The sequence below is a fragment of the Oreochromis niloticus genome, linkage group LG4, assembly GCF_001858045.2.
Source record: "Oreochromis niloticus isolate F11D_XX linkage group LG4, O_niloticus_UMD_NMBU, whole genome shotgun sequence".
Taxonomy (NCBI): domain Eukaryota; kingdom Metazoa; phylum Chordata; class Actinopteri; order Cichliformes; family Cichlidae; genus Oreochromis; species Oreochromis niloticus.
This window is the reverse complement of record NC_031969.2, coordinates 34,438,907-34,460,986: the sequence shown is the minus strand read 5'-3', so window position 1 is coordinate 34,460,986 and position 22,080 is coordinate 34,438,907. Positions and strand designations below refer to the sequence as shown.

The 22,080-nt window shown below is 44.8% G+C and overlaps 2 protein-coding genes across 2 annotated transcripts; both read left to right on the top strand.

Moving 5' to 3' along the window:
* Positions 1-5,272: 5,272 nt before the first annotated feature.
* Positions 5,273-8,649, top strand: LOC100711368 (keratin, type I cytoskeletal 13). The gene is made up of 7 exons (XM_005469168.4): positions 5,273-5,787; positions 6,213-6,295; positions 7,160-7,316; positions 7,407-7,568; positions 7,853-7,978; positions 8,061-8,284; positions 8,418-8,649. The coding sequence occupies exons 1-7, from the start codon at positions 5,338-5,340 to the stop codon at positions 8,575-8,577; spliced, it is 1,362 nt and encodes a 453-aa protein (XP_005469225.3). The 5' UTR covers positions 5,273-5,337; the 3' UTR covers positions 8,578-8,649.
* A 5,492-nt stretch (positions 8,650-14,141) lies between these two features.
* Positions 14,142-17,100, top strand: cyt1l (type I cytokeratin, enveloping layer, like). Its single transcript, XM_003442552.5, is given in 8 exon segments — positions 14,142-14,273; positions 14,276-14,571; positions 15,137-15,219; positions 15,605-15,761; positions 15,977-16,138; positions 16,287-16,412; positions 16,495-16,715; positions 16,928-17,100. Coding segments are annotated over 8 exon segments (1,224 nt in total). The 5' UTR covers positions 14,142-14,194; the 3' UTR covers positions 17,028-17,100.
* The last annotated feature ends 4,980 nt before the right edge of the window (positions 17,101-22,080 follow it).

The following is a 22,080-nucleotide window of genomic DNA, read 5'->3' as shown; positions in this document are numbered from 1 at the left end:
TGCTCCTGTCTCAGCATCCTCCTCCGTCACATCCTTTGCATGTCCTCCTTCGCTACATCCATGAACCTCCTCTGAGGTCTTCCTCTTCTCCTCCTGCCTGACAGCTCCATCTTCATCCTCTACCCTCCTCCTCTGCGCATGCTCAGACCGTCTCAGCCTCCATGACTCGTCTCCAAACTGTCAGAGCAGATCTCACTGCCATCTTTAACCCTGCCCCTTCACTCACCCAATGAATAAACGAATCAAAAGAATAAAAAAGTATTCAGTAAAATGGAGACATTACAGAGGTTCAATAAAACCAGGATTCTCTGTTAGCTGGCTTGACCAAACCTAAAACCCAGTCAGATAACAGGTATCACCACAGTGGTTATTAACTTTTTCTTTAAGCCGGGTTCTCTGCTTCAAACTCTGAGCACGCTCACAAAAAACAGGCGTTTCACAGGTCATGTGACCCTTCTTCCACACAAAATGATCCCTGTACGCGCCACCTGCTCCGATCAGGAAAATCAAGATGATTTTGTTTGAGCGTGCTCAGTGCCGCCATTTATTTCTACGGTGACGGCTGGATCCATGGAAACATGAACGCTTCCCGTTCCACAGCCTGATGAAGGAAATGACATCACAGTGAATGGATGTGATTGGTTGATCAGGTGTGTGTTCTGTGTTTGCAGCAGCACAGCAGCATTTAGGGGTTTTCTGCATTGGCGTATGATCACATGATCCCATGATCACATGATCATGTTCAGTGACACAGCATTCAGTGGTTTTTGGTAACATGGAGCAGCCCAGCGGATTTTGAACCAAACCTCTCAACGTTACCTGCTCATGACCAGGTGATGTGTTCAGCATCTGTTACCATGGTGATTTAACAGGCAGAAACACGGACAGCTGTGACTTTAACCTCAACACAGCTAACACGTTAATCTGACCTCAGAACCAGAGCTTCTCCTGGGAGCAGGATGACAGAAACACAGCTCAGTGTTAAAACAAATCCATGAAAGAATTAAATGTGAGAGCAGGTCTGTTTAAAAGCAGCTGCAGGACGGACTTAATCCCATAACTGTGGCGGTTTCTCCAGGAAACCACAGAGCTGACTCACTAATCCTCGTTAATGCTCTGACAGTCTGTGAGGTCCTCATAACTTCACTTTTTATATTTTGCACTGAATGAAAGGCTCACTGAGAGGAAGTCCATTGTTGGCCAACAAAGGCTGAATCTGATCCTGGAAACTGTTATTTAATGCTCTTGGGAGGCAAACAGAGACATGGAGGCCAAATTCGGCTGTCCAACATGGAGTTCTCTGTCCCAGTGGCTCCCCTCTGGTCCCAATTGGCCACACTGGGAGGAAAAATAATGTCAGCTTAAAGAAAAACCAACTTTATCAAATGAAACCAACAGAGGATTTAACCTGCTGCAGAGGCTCTCTGTTAAAAAGGTCTCATGCCCAAATAGCAAAATTGGTATGGCCCGGATCTGGCCCTCACAATATGCTTACACATGGCCCACATACTGCAAAGAATGACGGCCCTTTGGTGGCCCAGATCAGGTTTGCCAGAGGTGGCCCACACATGGGCCAGCTGCAGACACACTGCTGGCCCTGTGCTGGCCCAGATGTCAGCCTAGTGTGTACCTCAATCAAGCCATGAAATAACAACATGTGCTGGAACATAATAGTGCAAAAGTAACATGACAAAACTCTGTTCAGACAGTGAATGGACTGATTCTTATATAGCGCTTTTCTACTGTCCCGGATTACTCAAAGTGCTCTATACAACACACCACACTCATCTTCTAAACTAAGTGCTTCCTAATTACATTCATACTCTTGCAGACTGGAGGAGCCAGGGATCGAACCACTAACCTTCCAATCAGTACGTGACCTGCTCTACCACCTGAGCTACAGCCACCTACTAGCAAAGACAAGTAAACCCTCACTAGGTTTTGGATAAAGTCTACACTCACAAACCTGTCAAACCTGCATTTGAAACGTTGGCTACCATAGCAGTATAGTATTGCAACATGGCATTTGGGTCTAACTAAAATAGGAAAATAGGAACATAAACAGTGCCATCATTGCAGACCTGGCTCACATCTGGTTGATATACACCCTGCCGTGACACCAGTCAGTCAGAAGTGGCAGCTTGATGCCAGATCCGGGCCAGACCTGTTTTCTATGGGCCTGGGCCACATAACCCAAACCACAATCGAGCCAGATGTGACATACCACCAAGTAGACAGTACCATCTATGCCAGGCCTGGCCCATATCTGGATGACATACGTCTTATCATGCCAGAAGTCAGCCAGCAGTGCCGGCTTGATACCAGATCCGGGCCAGACCTGTCTGCTATGTGGGATGCCTGATAACAGAGACAAGAGTCTGCATGCGTGCACTCCTGAGCAGGACTCACATTTTGGTCTTTGACTGTTTTTGTCATTCAGCAGGGATCAGGCCAAAGTTTAAACAGCTGATTTCACCTTTGTCCTACTGACACACGAGGAGGAAAGACTTTAAATCCCAGGAACGGCATCTTTTTTACAGTTTGCATTCAGTGAAATAACGAGAAAGTTCCTGTTTTATCTTCATCAGACCCACAGGAGACATGCCTGCGTGTTTTGGGGATTTTACAGATTTTTTTCCCGTCATTGAGTTTAAAGCTCGAGGAGCTGAGCTGATCTGGAAACCCGGGAACGTACTGTTGAAATGATTTCTCATTATCAGGAAGGTCTGCCTCCTAAAACTGCTCCAGACTCTAGAGTCTGTCTGTTTGAGTTGTTGTGCATTATGTTTGATGCTTATGATCAAGTGGAGCCGAGCACACACACAATCTGCAACCAGAGTTTTTATTAGCAAAGAGCTCCTCCTTTGGGATTAATACCAAAGAAATATCTTAATATAAAAAATCACGTGAAATCAAAATCAGCCCAGTGAAGTCTGAATATTAAGTAATGATCAGTTCAACATTGCAATAAAAAGAAATCAGCCTTGATTTTGTTTCTCGGGTCAGTGAGCGAGGAACCGATTTTTACATGACTGAAACTGAAGAAGGAAAAAATAAAACTCGGACTGAAACTAAAACAACAAATGTAAACTATAACAACTATGATGGCGGTGGGATGGTTGTTAAAGCAGATGGATGATGTCATCCTGCTAACAGTGGCCTAGCAGTGGAACAGCCAAGCACAGTTTAGCGGTTACCTGCACGTAATTAGCTGCTGTGAAATTTGTTTATCTGGCCGGTTTGGCACGAGCACCTGCTGCAAACAGAGGCCACAGTTTATCGGTTCCTTCAAAGCTCCTTATGATGACCGGGATGACTGAGCGCCTTCACAGACCTTATCTAGCCAACAGTTTTCCAGGTTTCACGCTGAGCTCCTCAAAAATAAAAGATGTTAAATAATCTTTAAATCCTTAAAATCATCACTTCACGCGTGCGGACCGAGTCCTAGTCCACATCCACAAACACCATCTGCACACACTGCAGTCTGAAGCGCTCTGCTTTTGCTTCGTTACACAGAAGTTTTATTCATTTATTCGTCATTATCACCTCAATCAGACTTTAGCGAGTGTTTAGCCCTGCAGCCTGGGAGCAGCGGTCGGGAGAACACCTGCAGCATGAACGCACCCAGCTACACCCGCACCACAAAAACACTTTACAAATCATTAAAGCTGTGATTACTCCCATTATACGCTGACATGTCAGGACTTGTGTGCACTCAGAGTCTTGCAGGAGCGTTTTTCCCCTACAAGGTGGAGCGCAGAATCGCACCATCAGGTCACATCAGGCCATCGGGGGAGCTCATCTGTCCTTTTCTGTCCTTGTAAAATGTACACAATCAGAACAATAAATGTTTTTATTCGCATGGACACATGATAGCAGAACGGTTTGTTGCAGCCTGAGGAAGGTCACAGTTTTCACACAGACTGAGCGTTCCTGCTCGTCCACAGGTAAGATCACACTGAACACTAATGACCCCTGACCCCTACTCTAACCCCATCCCATCAGTTTTCTGCTTTACTATTTTGACTTTTAAACACTTCAACAGGGGCAACTCTGACGTTGGGTTCTTGCTTCAGGATACTTCAGTGTGTAGCTCAGAGACCCGAGAATTGGATGACCCGCTCTACCTCCTAGGCCACAAACGCCCCTTGAAAAAAGGACTTCTTGAGACTCCAGACTACATTGGCTCAGGTCAGTGCTGCTGTGTGGAGCATGGAAAAGCTGCACAAGTCCAGTAATTGCATCAAGTCATCTCAGTCTGAAGGCCAACAGAGCCGTGGCCCGACCTGGAGCCTGCAAGGAAACGGAGAACAGGGAGGACCGAGAAAAGCTGGGCACCAGACCTGGACAGGGTCAGGACAGAGCGGGAGGCAGGGAGTTGTTGACCACAGAGCACTGGGCATATTATTTACTGGAAGTGAGATAATTTCAATTTAAACAACAGCAAAATTGTTTTTATTTGCAACACAAATTTAATGGAGATTTGATTTAATTTGTTTGCATCTTTAACGACTCTTTGTGTAAAAAGAGAAATGCTTCTCATCACGTCTGCGTGGAGTCAGACGTGATGAGCCTTTGGCTTTGTTTTGTCCGTTTTTGTTTAAAATGACACTATAACTATGTCAACAACTAGGACACTTTAACACTCAAAATATGAGTAAAGTGAGGAACACTTTAAAGTATGACAGTGAAATATCCCTGATGATTCGAATAGACGTGTTTTATGCTTTATGGCTCTGGACAGGCATGGATGAAAAATGCATGTAAAACTGCAGGGCTGTGATTCATCTTCTCTCGGGGCCAGAATCGATGGGTTAATGCAGGATAATCTCTTGAGCTCTGCGTCTTTTCAGAAGTGTTTGGTTGAACTTTGGACCTCGAGTTTCAGCCGCTCCTCAGTTTACTGAAGATTAAACTGCTAAACGAGCATGAAAGCAACGCAACACATCAGGAGGGTCACTCCTGTGCAGCTGAGACATGATTTGTTTTGATCGGAGGCTCTAACTAAATATCATCTGTGTCTGAACTGGTTTCCTCGAACCTGTCAGCCCCTCTGATGTGAAATGAAACTTGGCGTGATGTCTGTTATTCACTGTGTTGACTGTAAGTGGATTCCACATTCTCAGGCACACCCTAAACCATTAAGATTTCTGCTGTTCGTGACCGAAACAATCACAGGTGTCTCCTCCCAGGCTCGGCGCCAGCTCACCATCATCCCTCCTCCTCCTCACTCGCTCATCTGAGAGTATAAAAAATCCTGCGCTGTCTGAGCGCTCCACTTTCTCCTCTTCAGCTGAAGCAGAAAGACAGCATCCTTCATCCTCATCATCACACGAGATGACGTCCTTCAGATCTACTAGTGGGGGAATGTACCGGGGCAGCAGCAGGTCCCTTTCCGGCGCCATGGGAGGAGTCAGAATGTCTACTGCTTCATCTGCCATGTCTCTGTTTGGTGGTGGTGGTGGTGGTGGTGGTGGCGGTGGTGGAAGTGGATCTGCCTACAGCTTCGGCTTCGTTGGTGGAGCAGGTGGTGGCGGTGGAGCAGGTGGCAGTGGTTTCGGGTTTGGAGGTGGTGCTGGTGACAGCGTTGGGCTCTCTGCCAATGAGAAAGCCACCATGCAGAACCTGAACGACCGTCTGGCCTCCTACCTGGACAAGGTGCGCAAGCTGGAGGCGGCCAATGCCGAGCTGGAGAAGAAGATCAGAGAGTTCCTGGAGAAGAAGACCTCCCCCTCTGCCAAAGACTATAGCCAGTACTACAAAACCATCGCAGAGCTGCACGGAAAGGTAGGCTCACCTTTGTTTAGTCACATGACCGAGGTGCGCACACAGCATCGCTCAGCCCTGCATCAGCTTCATCTTCAGCTCCACCGTCTGTTTCCTGAAGCAGAAAAAAGCAAAGCAGTGCAGTCAGAGAGTAAAACACAAAGGAGGATGTGAAGGTAAATAAGAGTCAGAACAGAAGGAAGCATCCGAGAAAGATGAAGGTGTGACATCACAGCCTCACAGTTTCATCACTTTTCACAGAAACTAAGAAAATCTGTTTGTGCAGTGTGAAGATAAAAGAAATGAGCAGATTAAAAACCTCACTGGAGAAATGTATCATTTATATTTATGATGACATCATCACATAAAGCTGAACTCGGTGCTCTGTAAGTTTGTCTTCACCTGTAAAATACGATATTCTTAAACTGCCCTGTTTTCACCTTCAGATCCAGGATGCTACCAAAATCAACGGAGGCATCTACCTCTCCATCGACAACGCCAAGCTGGCCGCTGAAGACTTCAGGCTCAAGTGAGTGAACGAGTTTGTTAATGAAGCCAACAGTTCATTTATCTGTTGTGACATGCTGAATGTGAATGAAAAAAATATTTCAGGGTTTATTTTTCCAGTCAAATATGAATCAGGGTGACTCGTAGTGGCTCGTGTTTAGGGGAAGCACACATTAAGCTTAAGACCTCAGTCTGAGTTTTTAAAAGATTTTAATACGCAACAAGAAAATAAAGAAAAAATGTAACGGTAACTCCGTAGCTGTGTGCAGCTAGCTTTTTAATTTATGACTTTATCACGCCTGCAAACCACAGCATGACATCATAATTAAATAACACTCTTTCAGATCCTGTGTGTGTGACACTCTCTCCTAAACCACACCCACTTTTCACTCACTGTCACTCTTATTTCCTTAAGGTAGCTCTTGCTGTATATTAGCACTATTCAGGCTTTGCAGTCACATGACCACTAACCATGTGATGTTAACCTAACCAGCACTGAAATGTGCATTCCCCTGTCGCTGGGCGAGAGAGAACCACCACTGTGGTTGCTAGTCCAGTGCTAAACTCAAGTTTACATAGAGGAGAGCAGCTCGTCTGCAAACACTCCTAACTTCTCGCAGAGCGGCAGTAAAACAGGAAGCAACGAACACTGGCCTTCAAAGTAAAAGCAACGCCTTCCTGCTGAAGCCAAAACATTTCAAACAGCAGAGCTTTTACTCTGCTGTTTGAAACGTTCTTCATTTCCAGTTTCACTTCAGTTTCAGTTTGACTGCTGCTCAGAGAGTCGTTGGTGAGTGTTTGCAGATAGTTCGATGGCTTAGATGCAACCAAATGAGGTTTTTCTGTTTGTTTGGGAAAATTCTGAATGCTTCGTGTTCTTCTGCAGGTACGAGAACGAGCTGGCCATGCGTCAGTCTGTGGAGGCCGACATCGCCGGGCTCAGGAGACTCCTGGATGAGCTGACTCTGTCCAGGACCGATCTAGAGATGCAGATCGAGGGCCTGAAGGAGGAGCTGATCTTCCTCAAGAAGAACCACGAGGAGGTGAGTGAGCTCTCGCTCTGTGTTTTGGGATAAATAATATCCCAGCTATTAATAAATGTCCATTAATGTGTCTCTTGGTTGTATTTGTAGGAGCTGCTGGCCATGCGGACTCAGATGAGCGGTCAGGTAAACGTGGAAGTGGACGCTGCTCCTCAGGAGGACCTCAACAAGGTCATGGAGGAGATCAGAGAGCACTACGAGGGTCTCGCTGCCAAGCAACGCAAAGAACTGGACGCCTGGTTCCAGGCGAAGGTGAGGCAGGATTTTTAACTCAAGAGATAAATGTTCCCAGAAGATGAGCCTCTTGACCTCTTCTCTAGCATCACCAGGATGTTTCTGGATTTTCAATTCAGTTTTATTCATACAGAAGAAATCACAACCACAGCTGTTGTAAAGACTCCACAATAATACTAATGGCTTGTTTTGTAGACACCGAGCATGATGGGTGCATCATACCTGGTGCCTGGATGGATGAGGGGTGAATGAATTAATATTGATCTAAATAAACATCACAACATTGTTTTTGGTCCTTTCAGTCAGAAGCGCTGAACAAAGAAGTCGTCACCAGCACAGAAACCATCCAGACATCCAAATCAGAGCTCACAGATCTCAAACGGTTGCTGCAGAGCCTGGAGATCGAGCTGCAGTCACAGCTCAGCATGGTCAGTATCACATCACAGCACATGAAGGTTTTCATAGCTTTTCAGAAAACGCACTGAGCATCCTTCTCTGTGCCTCCTGCAGAAAGCTGGGTTGGAGGGCACGCTGGCTGAGACTCAGAGTCGGTACGCCATGCAGCTGTCGGGTTACCAGAACCAGGTACTGATGCTGGAGGAGCAGCTGTCGCAGCTGAGGGCAGACCTGGAGCGGCAGTCCCAGGAGTACCAGATGCTGCTGGACATCAAGACCAGGCTGGAGATGGAGATCGCCGAGTACAGGAGGCTGCTCGAAGGAGAGGGCACCGGCAGGTCAGAGTCTTTACCTTAAAAACATTTAGGACAGACAAATATGAAAAATAGTTTAGTGACAGCAAACAAATGTTTCTGAAATATTTATATTCAGTGATTAAATCCAGACTGTCCTGTTTGTCTCCTCCTGCAGCAAAACCACCACCTCCACCACCTCCAAAACCTCCTCCTCCACCTCCTCCACCACCTCCTCTGGGCCCACCAGCGTCACCACCAAAAAACAAATCGTCATCGTAGAGGAGGTCGTGGACGGGAAGGTGGTGAGCTCCCACAAAGAAGAGGTCACTCTGTGAGTTCCAGCAGAGGGCGCTCTCACAGAAATAAACATGCTAATAAAAGTCTGCTGAGGAGCTTCAGAATAAAAATGTGTTTTGTGTCTTTTGTTTGGGCTGAAATTCAAATTAAGTTCAGTTAAATTAATCAGGTCAAGGAAGTGAACAAATATACTGTGTTAGCTGTTGAGTTACAGTAATTTCAGGTTCCTAGTTTTCAGAAACTGTGGTGTAATTGGACGATTCACGCAAAAGCTGGTTAAAGCTGCAAAGTTGGTGACGGTGAAGCTGCAAGATGCAGTCAAAGGACAAATGTCTATCAGAGATACAGAAGCACTCATGCATTCATCACTTCCAGGCTGGACTACTGTAATTCATTACTATCAGGATGTCCTAAAAACTCGCTGAAAAGCCTTCAGTTAATCCAAAATGCTGCAGCAAGAGTCCTGACAGGGACTAGAAAGAGAGAGCAGATTTCTCCTGTTTTGGCTTCCCTTCATTGACTCCCTGTTAAATCCAGAATTCAAAGTCCTGCTCCTCACATGTTGTCGAGGGGCAACGCTGTGCTGTAGGGGTAGGGATGGGTTTTGACAACAAACTAGTCACTGCTCGGTGACATGCGGGCCTGAAAAGAGACGCTACCGGTAGACTGCAGCGAGAACTGCCAGCCAGACTCTGTCTGTCTCATCATGGTCACCTAAATGCACAATGGCAGGTTTTGTAATAAAGCAGATCGCGCTAACATAATATGCACTGTTAGCTGATTATTTACCTGCCGCATTAACGGGAGATGACGTGCAAACGTTACCGCTGCTGCTGGGTTGAGATTCACGAGTCCAGAGCGGAATTAAAAACACGACATTCATTTAAGGTTATCGTGTGTTTTGTGAGCAAATGCTTTTGCATATTCGTAGTGTTTCCTCCTTTAAATGAAATATCTACTTTGCAAGTATTGCAAGTTGCCCTGAACAGATGACAATCCGTTCTCGTAAAGTATAAACAAACTTTTAAGCGTTTGAGCTGCTTAGGCGCCGTGTTTCCTGCCAGGTACGCTCCGACGCTCCGCAACGTGGTGACGTCATTCGGGGCGACTGGAATCGATAAGGGAATCGTTTGCAAAAATGGCAAACGATTCCAAGGAATTGAAACAGTGGGAACCGGTTCTCAACAAGAACCGGTTTTCGATACCCATCCCTATGTAGGGGTTGTCTTTAAAATACAACATCACAATTATTTAATGCATCACTTACTCCAACTTACATTAATATATTATTAATATAAATTAGAGTTACTTTTGAAAATCTGATTTCAGGTAGAGCCCAAGATACTTATACTCCTCCACTTGGGGCAGGAACTCGTCCCTGACCCGGAGTGGGCACTCCACCCTTTTCCGGCTGAGAACCATGGCCTCAGATTTAGAGGTGCTGAGTTTAAGTATCTTGGGGTCTTGTTCACAAGTGACAGGAGAAGGGAGCAGGAGATCGACAGACGGGTTGGTGCTGCAGCTACAGTGATGCAGACGCTGTACCGGTCTGTCGTGGTGAAGACAGAGCTGAATGTAAAGTCAAGTCAAAGTCAAAAAAACTTTATTTATCTCCAAGGGGCAATTAAGATAGATGATACCTTGCCAACCGCACATACAATACACAAACATAACATTGGGGAGACAGGTCAGGCTAGGCAGCACGACCACACGAGCAGCGACCGGTAAAGTGAAGCTCTCAATTTACCAGTCGATCTACGTCCCTATATGCTTGGTGATATGTCAGGACTAAAGGCACCCAGTGTGCTGACGCCCAGGAAACATTTGCCTGCAGACGGGTTTTACTGCAAGGTGACGAGCAGCTGACTCAGTGAGGAAGCAGCTCAGATATGACAGTGTGTTACACAATGACTTATTTATAACTCAGATTTTATCCAACAGTCAGAAACCACTGATGGAATCAACATCCAAAAACAAAAGATTATAGGTGTGTACAGAGTATAGTGTGTGTGTGTGTGTATGTGTTAAGAATTAATGTTTAAATAATTTGCTGACTGATGAGAATCTCTTCATTTATCTGTTGATGTTTTATAACCGCACTGAAGTGAACCTAAGAGAGGAATCCAGGTTATTTCTCTGCCCCCACCCAATCACAGGACACACACACACACACACACACACACACACACACACACACACACACACACACACACACACACACACACACACACAGAAATACCAACAACAACAAAAACTTATATCTGATTTAGTTTATGCACAAGAAATACTCACTGTTCTCCGTAGCGCTCCATTAAGTGTAACATAAGTATCCGGATGCTCCACCCTTCATGTATGGATGTGTGGTTCACCCCCTCAGGTGAACCTCACGGATGTTCAAAGTTAATTAAAGTTAAAATATTTTTATTGTTCATTTTAGAATAACTGAATATACTTGTGATGGCTGCGGTTACAGTCACGCAGTGGTAATATCTACCAAACATCAGTGTTACAACAGAGGCTTAACCATAACACTACACTTACATTTTTCTTTCTTTAACCTCCTAAGACCCGAGCTCTTCCACGGCATACATTTTTAATTTGTCTTTCATATTTGGGCTGATTGGGACCTGATGAATGTAAAAACAAAGAATTACCTTTTTTTTTTTTTTTTTTTTTTTTGTTACCTGATTTTTGTTTTTAAGAAAAATGAGAGCCACACACGAGGATATTCATTTAAAATTTCAATAGAACAGTGGCAGTATAACGTCCTCGTAAGTGGATATCAGGCCCTTGTAGAGCAAAATGTAGTATTTTGGTCTAAATAACCCAAAATGTGATGTCCACATATGGACATCACATTTTGGGTTATTATTGGACATCACAGGTCCTCGGAGGTTAAATATAGGATTGAATTTACAGGGTAATAAAGAATTGGTTTGGTTTAGAATTAATTTACTCATACAATCACATAAGACTGTATTCTAAAATAAGTGCGCACATTTTAGTTTACACTGTTATGTATGTATGATTTAATCTTTCTTTGTTTCCTGAGTTAGCTCAGTGGCAGTTGCTCCCAGTCCATTGGTTGATGAGCAAAGAGGTGGAAGAGGGGCGGAGCAAGCCTATGCAGAGATCTGCAAATTGGGTCATACCACTACTCTGGATCATGGGGGGAAATGAAATTTGTTATGTTAGTTTTAGTTGGGTTTTGTGTGTTCTACGCCTTTCTGTGTTTGAGTTTCCCCTTTGTCTCGTTCAGGTAGGTTAGTTTGTTTGAGTTAGTATTGTTTGTTGCCAGCTTTCGAGAAGAGGTCTGTTACTTTGACCTCTTTTATGAGCCCAAGATTTGAAATTCTCTGTTTGATTTAACCAAGCTCAGGGGGTTGGGAAGGGCCTCTCTGTCCTGGTCGTTGTGTCCTTGGGCAAGACACTTTACCCTCCCGCCTACTGGTGTTGGCCAGAGGGGCCGATGGCGAGATATGGCAGCCTCGCTTCTGTCAGTCTGCCCCAGGGCAGCTGTGGTTACAACTGTAGCTGCCTCCACCAGTGTGTGAATGTGAGCGTGAATGAATAATGTCATTGTAAAGCGCTTTGGGTGCCTTGAAAAGCGCTATATAAATCCAATGCATTATTATTATTATCATTAAATAAAAAAAAAAACTTATTTTGTACTGTAACCTGTGCCTGACGTTCTTTCACTGCTTGGTCCATCACAATACTCAAAAGTTAGCAAGGATAACATTTCTTATTTTTAATTTTCATTCAAGTGAACGTACATAGATATAAGTTTAAAAAGTATAAGCAAGTGTGATTGCACAGCGTGTGTACCTGGGACCGATCATTCGGACAACTAAGTCGGTGGCTTTTGTCTGTGAAGTAATGACAGGCTGCTTTCACCCAGTGTCACAGAGCAGCTCGCACTGCCTCCGTCTAAGTGAAGAGCAGATCAGCTGTATGCTGAGCAGGGTCTGAATGCAGCTGACACTCTCAGCCCCGACAGGTTAACCCTTTAACAACTTAGCCTGTGTGTTGACTAAGAACCATAAGGCTGAATACAAACATCTGTGAAGGTTATCAGTCATCCAGGTCATCGTAGTCTTTTTCTTTTTTTTTACCTTTTTCCCACAAATGCAACAGCCAAACTCATACTGTCTTTGTTCTGTAAACAGCGATCTCTAAATAGTTTGTCACACAGAGCAACCTCAGCCTCATTTCAAAGAATAACTTTAAACGATGATATGAAGCATTTTTAAGTAGAAATAACTTTCTTCATCACAAGCTAGCTGGTGTTATCTGTTAAAAGATCTTTAATGAGTAGGTAAAGTTCTAGATTAAACCAATAAATTGCATTATCAACCCTTTGATTTTTAAACTGTTAGAATTCACTTGTTACTTATCATGTTTTATTTCATAGTAGTGGAGAAGTCCAGTGATATCTGATCAGGTCACAGTCTGGTTGAAAAAGGCAGTTTGTGAAGAATGATGTGGCTTCTTCTGAGGCTTATCTTCAACCCAAACAATTGAAATTTTGACCCAATATTTGATCAAAGCTGCCCGACCTATGACCCAGCAGAATTAGTCAAGCTGTGGAGTGAATTGAAGAACCCGGCACAATACCAACCCGACTCCTGAGTCACAATAACCCAACTTATAAACCTACGGCTTTTACCCAGCAGTTGAGTTATGAAAATAACGCAGCATTTTTTCGAGTGTGGTTTGTCACCTCGGGAACATAATCATTCATAAACAACACTCATCCTCAGGCAACAAGTCACTTGTTTGGTTCTTTCACTGGCTCTTATTTTTTGTTTTTTATTTAATGACACAAGAAGGTCACCATTAAGTAAAATGAAGAGTATGGGAAGGTTTGACCTTTGACCTTGAGGTGAGTCAAACCCTTCGGGGACCATATTTGCACTACAGGGTACTCTAGGCTAATATAAACCTTATAAAACGTTTAAACTGAAACAACTACATTAAGAACTTTGAGCATGACCGTGTACAGACGTATACTTTACTGTTTGAAGTCAGATTTTGATTTCATTTATTTACTCAAACAGCAGTTCCTAATTTGTAGCGTGAAAAACACTCCAATCACAGCCTCGGTCACACGAATATCTTACAGAAGATATTTGTGTTTCCGTGTTTTTCCGTGTTGTTCTTATCCTGATGCTGGTGTGGAGCACTGTCCCTCCGTGTTTGCTGACAGCAGGTGGAGGCAGAATGCAGGCCGGGAACAAAGTGTTTCATTGTTTGGTTGCACAATAAGCAGGAGGAGGAGCGGCTGCAGACCTGCAGGGCACAAAAACAACACAACACACAGAAACAACAGACAGGCTGCGACACGATGGCAGGAATCCGTTGGACGTGGGAGAGAGGACGCTTCGGTTTGAAACGATGAGCTAAATCCGATCTGAAGAGGGGGGGACACCCACTCACCTCAGAGACTCAGGTATGGACGTAGATTTCGAAAGGCACATAAAAAATTCCTTTCAGCCTGCCCCGAGGCATGGTGGGGGTGGGGGTATGGGTGGAGTGCTGCACTGGGGCGGGGGCCGTATCTGAATCCCTCCCTCACTTGCATAAAAGCAGCTTGAGCTGGTCTCCGGTTCATTCTCTCCTCGCCTCTGTCCACAGCAGAAAAAAGTCTCCAGCATGTCCAGCCTGTCCTACCGTGTCTCAGGATCTCGCCCCGGCTCCATGAGGGCCGGCAGCGTGTGCGGCGGCGCCGGGGGTTCGGCGTCCGCATCTCCAGCACAAGCGCTCCCAGGAACTTCTCCTCATCTGCTGCAGCAGGTCTCGGGTCTGGTGGCTTCGACCTGGCCGACGCCATTGATATCTCAGACAACAAGAAGATGGCCATGCAGAACCTGAACGACCGCCTGGCCTCCTACCTGGAGAAGGTGCGCAAGCTAGAGGCGGCCAATGCCGAGCTGGAGCTGAAGATCAAGGAGTTCCTTGAGAAGAAGACCAAAGTACAGGGGAACGACTACTCTGCCTACTACGCCACCATAAGTGACCTGCAGGAAAAGGTGAGAGCAGGTTCTTTCTCATCTGTAAACATGGTGAAAATACCAAAGCGTATCATGAGGATCTGAAGAGGGCGTGCGGCGGCTTGTCCTGCCAGAGCTCGGCTGTTGCTTGATGGTTTTTGTACTTCATGTCAAACATGTTGTACTTTTATACGTGCTGACGTTTTTGGCTGCTGCCTCGGCTCGAGTTTGTTCTCAGTGAAATGTCTTAGTGAGATGTCACTAAGATGAGACACAAAAGAGAGAATAGAGCTGTGAGGTCATGTGAAACACGGGAGGTGCATGAAACCGACCCCCCTCTCCAACGCGCCCTGCAGCAGGATCTGTGACTTCCTGCAGGTGCGGCCACACCCGAGACACACGAGGTCACCTCTCTGGTTTTACATGAAACCATGAGGGGGAATTTGTTTGCACTTTGCATATTCTTATTGTTGGTTAATCATTTCTGCAGCAGGTGGTGAACTGGCAGTGAGGCCGGGGAGGCGAGCCACGCCTGTCACATGATATCCTCTTCCCAACAACACTCCACATTTAAAGCCTGAATAGTTCCTCCTTCTGTTTTCAGATCCTCGACGCCACCCACACAAATGGATCCCTTTACCTGACGATTGATAACGCCAAGCTGGCTGCTGATGACTTCAAAATGAAGTGAGTCCCTGAACACTTTCAATTTTCTGGTTTTTAGTTTAAATAGCATATCAGACACAAATACATCGCAGGGTTAGCTGCACATCTAATGCACTGCTTCCAGTATTTAAGCTGCATCCACCACTAAGCAAAGAAACACTAAAGGATGGATTCTGAATTCCATTTTTAAATGAAAAGATCCCCAGATCAGTCACAGAGTTCTGATGTTTGGGACTGAGCATCTCCAGAAACATTTGCAAGTAACCATAAAAACCTCTCATGTGACCACATGCAAAAAAAACACCCACCATCCAAACCAGGCTTCTCACTGAGACGTAAAGTAGGTCCAGCTCCCACAGCTCCCACGGTTTGGATGACTCAAACGATGCTGCTCGTTGCTGTACAGGTACGAGAACGAGCTGAGCATGCGTCAGAGTGTGGAGGCTGACATCGCTGGGCTGAGGAAGGTTCTCGATGAGCTGACGATGACGAGATCCGACCTGGAGATGCAGATCGAGTCGCTGAAGGAGGAACTCATCCATCTCAAGAAGAACCACGAGGAGGTGGGAGTAAAACCAGAGACTAACTATGAAGAAAATAATGATTAAATGGATGAAATAACTATGATTACACATTTATAAACTATTGCACTTAGAACAGGTTGATGTTTTTAGAGAGAAGACTGAAATTCAAGACCCAAAGTAAAACTTATTGCATGAATTATTAGTTATTAAAGCTCCATCTCTGCATTACGGGCGATACTTTCTCCTTTCTGCAGGACTTGCTCACTCTGCGCTCCCAGATGAGCGGTCAGGTGAATGTGGAGGTGGATGCTGCTCCTCAGGAGGATCTGACTGCAGTTATGGCCCAAATCAGAGATCACTATGAGAACGTTGCTACCAAGAACCGCAGAGAACTGGAGGCCTGGTTCCAGACCAAGGTGAGACTTAACCGTAAAACAGGCATGAATTCGTCTGAGATACGATCTGTTTAGACAAACACAGCTGAAAAAGAAGCTCTCTTTATGACAGCAAAGGCTGAAAAATAAGGGTTTTTTCCAGTAAAATTTAGAGTTTGTGTGTTTTCAGTCTGATGAGCTGAATAAGACGGTCGCTGAGAGCACAGAGGTTCTTCAGTCATCTCGCTCTGAGATCACAGAGCTCAAACGCACCCTGCAAAGTCTGGAGATCGAGCTCCAAGCACAGCTCAGTATGGTGAGTTTTAACCTTTTACTGCTGACTTTTCCTCAGTGTTCGATTCTGCAAATCTTCTGAGACTCTTTCTTCTCATCTCCAGAAAAAGTCTCTGGAGCACACTCTAGCCGAAACCCAGGGCAGGTACGCCAGCATGCTGGCAGGTTACCAGGGACAGGTGACGTCTCTTGAAGAACAGTTGATGCAGCTGAGGGCCGACCTGGAGCGTCAGCGACAAGATTACCAGATGCTGCTTGACATCAAAACCAGGCTGGAGATGGAGATTGCAGAGTACAGAAGGCTGCTGGATGGAGAACTGGACAGGTGAGCTGGTATACATCGATCATCAGGAACCAGCTACTGTCACGCTTTTCCCCCCTCTGATTTGGTTTCAAACACTTTGCTACTGATCTCTGATTAAAAATACTAATACGAAAGTTAGCAGATGCACCAACTGTTATGTTGAATAACAGCAGTTAGCTTTTGCTTAAAGAATGATACGTTAACTGGATTTGTGTCTCGGTGTTTCCCCACAGCTCGTCTTCCTCCAAAACCACCACTCGCAAAGTGGTGATCGTCACCAGAGAGACCACTGAGGACGGAGAGGTGACCACTGAAACTCAGGAGATGAAATGAGACGACAAACATCCGTCAACACGTTCTTAAACGTTCTCAGAAGTGCACAAATAAAAGTCTCCTGATGAACTGATTAATGTGTGTGTTTCAGTTCTCTTTCCTTCTGAACAGTGATATTACATTTTTACAATGTCTAGATACATTTAATTGAATGAACATCAACATTCAGAGCTGAAAACCAAAAGCTGCAGTTCCTCTAACATCCAGCAGAGGCAACAGCATTGAATCTGTCCCCATAAATGCAGCAAAAATTACGTACATTACAGATTACGCACATTTGAGGACAAATTATAGATAATATAACATAAATACAAAGTGCAGATAAACAAATTTAGGAAATTATTAAGTGCAAATAAACAGATTGGAATAAACAGTTGCTGATGTATAGTAATGAGAGAGAGAGTCCAGCCTGAGGGAAGAAGCTCCTCATTCTCTCTGTTTTGGTCTTGAGGGAGCGGAAGTGCAGTGAGAAGAGTCCATTGTTGGGATGGGAGAGGTCCATCAGGATCTTCCTGATGTTGGTCTTGCACCACATAGTGTAGACAGACAGCAGGTCAGGAAGCTCAGAGCGAACAACAAAGTCACTGAGGTCCGTCAGTCTGAAAGGCTTACAGAGACATTTCTAAGGCTTTCCATTGGAGAGCTACAAGGGGAAAACCACTGCCAACGAATATCTGGATGATCCCCGAGACGTCTGGGGAAATATTCAGTGGACTGATGAGACAGAAGCTGAATTATGTGGAAGGTTAGAGTCCCGCTACATCAGCGTCAGACTAACGGCATTTCATAACGGGACCATCAGAGCAGCAGGCGGACGCGGTGGTGCGATGGTCTGCTTCAGGATGACTCGGTGCAACTGATGGAACATGAATTCAACTTTGAGTTTCTGTGTTTCACTCCAGCTGTGAATTGAATTGAATTGTGGGATGCAGATCCTGACACGGAGCGGCTCTCGTGTGATCTGATTGGTTGATTTGACATTTATCTGAGTGTCTGAGCCTCTTGCAGCATCAGTATTTGCAGACAGTCTCAGTGTGTGTGTTGAGGGAGGTTTGTAGCAGTCGTCCTCAGCTTTATGACAGTCATGCATGCAGGACCGTCATAAAGAGTCCGCCGAGCTCGTTTGCTCAGGTGTTTTTTCTTACCTGCATGTTGACGTGATGAGTGCAGAGTGAAGGTCTTTGTTCAGCAGCTCAGTGAGTCACTGATGTGTAACAGGATGGAGTCACCGCTCTGCGATGCACTTCAACATTAACAGAACTGGTCAGACTTCCTTCAGTGTGACTAACAGACCAGCACAGGACCGATAACACTGATAAGATCCACCGAACACATTCAGACATGTTTGTTCAGAGCTGCCGCAGCATTTACAGGAATACAAAAATGAAGGTTTAAAGTATTTTTTTAATCAGGTCTTTGTGTGTCTGTACTCATTACACATAAGGTGAAATATCTGAAACCTTTAAAAAAAAAAAAAAATCTTTATTGATTATGGCTTCAAGGTTGTGAAAAATAGAAATCCAGCATCTCAAATTATTACAAGATGGATCAAAAACATTTCTGAAAAGTATATTAGTGCTCTTGGTGTTTGGTTGGGGTTCCTTTAATATGAAGCGTAGCATGGAGGCTATCAGCTCACCTGGATGTTGCCTGAGTGTCTCACAGACTCTCTGTGGGCTTCAGGAGAGTTGCTGGAATATCAAACACAGTAAGAACATCTGACCGCAGGTCTGACGGTATGAGCAGCTCATAGGTCCTGCTGAACAAGGAAGTCAGCAACTCCAGAAAGCTCATCAGTGGATGCAAGCATGAAGTGCTCGAAGATCTCCTGACAGATGTTTCATTGACTTTGGATTCAAACACAACGAACCAACCACCAGCACATGACCCCAAATCCTAATGTGCCTCTCTTGACTTCCTCTGATGTCTCAAGTCATTTTGTCCTCGCCCAGGTAAGGTTCTCCTGACGTTGTCTCTGGTTCAGGTGTGGCTCGATGTCATCAGTTTGACAGTTAGAGATCCTTTCCTTAAGATGTGTGTGAACTGTAATGCTCTGACCCAAGCATTCATGGAGTCGAAGGAACGTTTGGTGATCTTATATGTGTGGCATTAAACTTGCTTTAATTTATGGACCAGACAGCTCAAATTCCCACAAAGCATCAAATATAATGCAGAGTTCTGTCATTTATACTGATGATCAACAAAGTGCCAAGAGAAGTACACGATGATGAGTCAGGAAAGATGCTGGCGTAAATAACACGATTTAGTCCGGAAACAGCACGACAGGTGTGACTGAAGAGAGGTCGCTGAAGGAGAACGGCGGTGTTTATATAACAGAAACAGTTTTCATTCATAAATAAACGGTGACTGTGTGGTTGAGCTAATAGTTTCTGGATAAATGTGACCCTCAGGCAGTGCTGGGCTGCTTTAATATGAGTATTTTCTTCTGCTCCTGATGATGAAGATATTTAATAAAGTCAAAGAAAAGCAGCTCACTCATCTGTCTGCAACAAGCAAAGTCTTCAGTCATGATGCAGGCTTTGCCTCTGCAGGAGGCTTTAAACCACCGGATGTCCTCAACATCTCTGACAACACGAGGCTCACCAATGATGGCCTGAACAACCACCTGGACTCTTACCTGGAGAAGATCCTCGAGCTCCAGGAGGCCCTCGCTGAGCAGGAGCAGAAGATCAGGAAGCTTTTGGATAGCCTTCACCAGAGAGCTGCAGAGCCAGGCGAGTCCAATTCAGCCTCCCTGGCAGCCCTGAACGTGCTCAGCTCAGTTTATGAAGCTCGGGTTCATGATTAGCTGAAGAACCTACAATATTCGCTCTGGTGTTGGTTCCACCAATCACACATTAGCCAGTTCATCCAAAGTAATTTTAAGCCCAAACAGTATGTTCAGAAAAAATGAATCGATTCTACGGGAAAAACAGAAATCGTTAATGTGAGTCCATCAAAATGTTTTTTTATTCTTTAGGTTTTAAGAGTCCGACCCCCCGGGCGGCTCGCAGAGCCACGGTATGAATGGGTATCAATTTTAAAATTCTAGTTGTTGTATTAGAAAGCTTAGGTGTCAACGCCACACCCCCACCCCCCACCCCCACCCCGGTGATGGCTGAGCGGTAAAACTACCATCTACGTGTTTGTGGGGTAACTCCTGTGAAAACTACCTGCTGATGTGACAATCGGTTTGACTCCACGATGTGCTCTGAACGTGTTTGCAGGAAATGTTTGAGATGCAAACAGGATGACGAGTGTTTGCAAAGCAAACAGCAAACCGGTCTGCTGAGGTGTGCGTGCTGGGAAAGGTGTCAGGTGTTCCTGATGATGTAAACACCTGCACGGCTCTGAATCCATCTCTGCGTGGACATCATGATGAGCGCCGTCACTGTTGAAGCAGAAATTAAGTGTTTTAAACCAAATCAAATCATTGTTGACGTCACGTCACATGTGAGTGAAATTCACAAGCAACAACAGAGGCGTGCAAACTACAAAAACCATCTGAACAAAGCAAAATATCAGAATGGGAATCTGGGAATTATAAGAATAAATATACATACAAATATACAAATGTATGCGCTTTACTGAATATGTATATATACCTGTCTGTGCTTGTGTGTGTGTATATATATATACATATACATATATATATATATATATATATGTATATATATATATATATACATAAAATAAAATTTAAAAAAATATATACAGAGGTCAGCAGTTGGATATTGTGCAAAACAAATGGCATATATGTGCAGTATGGAGCGCATAATGTTGAAGTTCCGGTAAGTGAAGGTGAGGTGTCTATGAAGTGTTCAGCAGTCTGATGGCCTGATGGAAAAAGCTGTCTCTCAGTCTGCTGGTTCGGGACCAGATACTGCAGAACCTCCTGCTTTAACTTGTCCTTTAAACCAAATGACTGAGCGAGTGATCGAGTTTAACACATTAACTTTTCCTCCAACTGCTAAAAGCTTGTTTATTTAAAGTTAAACACAGAGAATCCCAAAATTTATAACATATTATGTGTACATATATGACATATTACATATCATATACTCAAATCATAAATCTAACATCTTAAATTAATGACATCATGTTCACATATGATGTCTTGATGCATGCTCATTCATCCAGATAAGTAAATCTCCAAATGTTGATTCTGTTCATCTGGAACAGTGAAGCAGAAGAACAGCACATCAAGAAGGCCCTGAGTAAATGTGGTTATCCCAGCTGGACTTTTGTCAAAGCTGGGAAGGCACCTAAAGAAAGCTCCAGCCGATCCAGGAGAGAAGGACAACCGCTGCCCAGGCGAAAACCTGTAGTGATCCCATATGTGTCAGGAGTATCGGAACAGCTGAGACGCATTTTTTCTAAACACCTGGTCTCTGTGGCTTTTAAACCCCAAAACATGATGCGCCAAAAACTGGTCCACCCCAAGGATCGGGTTCCCCGACACAAACAGAGTAACATAGTGTACGCTGTTCAGTGCCAGGAGGATTGCCAGGATGTATACATCGGGGAAACCAAACAACCTCTGGCTACAACACAGAAGAGCTACCTCGTCAGGCCAGGACTCTGCAGTCTATTTACACCTACAGGCCAGTGGACACTCTTTCAATGATGAGAATGTACACATCCTGGACAGGGAGGAACGCTGGTTTGAGGGCGGAGTCAAGGAGGCCATTTACGTGAAGAGGGAAAGACCATCTCTGAATCGAGGAGGGGGCCTAAGGGTACATCTGTCACCATCTTACAATGCTGTGATTGCAGCCATTCCCCAACTCTCTGTGAATGGGACTCATGGCCATTGATCAGTGTTCTTTGATCAGTGGGTTTTGGTCAGTGATTGTTGATCAATGGTCATGAGAATTTGCATAATTATGATTAAGGAACTGACCTCACAGCCCATTGTTCCTTCAGTGGGCTGGTTTCAGTCATTATGCAAATGTCCTGTTTATAAGATTGGGGAAACCTGCAGTCAGCTGAGACTGAAGAAGTCACTTGGATGATGATGAAACGTTTCTCCCACTGAAAATGTCCAGATGAA

Bases quoted from the DNA above. Each gene is read 5' to 3' on its own strand.
- LOC100711368 (XM_005469168.4), top strand. From the start codon at position 5,338: ATGACGTCCTTCAGATCTACTAGTGGGGGAATGTACCGGGGCAGCAGC. The intron at 6,296-7,159 runs GTGAGTGAACGA...GTTCTTCTGCAG, and splicing joins GCTGAAGACTTCAGGCTCAA to GTACGAGAACGAGCTGGCCA. The intron at 7,979-8,060 runs GTCAGTATCACA...TGCCTCCTGCAG, and splicing joins TGCAGTCACAGCTCAGCATG to AAAGCTGGGTTGGAGGGCAC.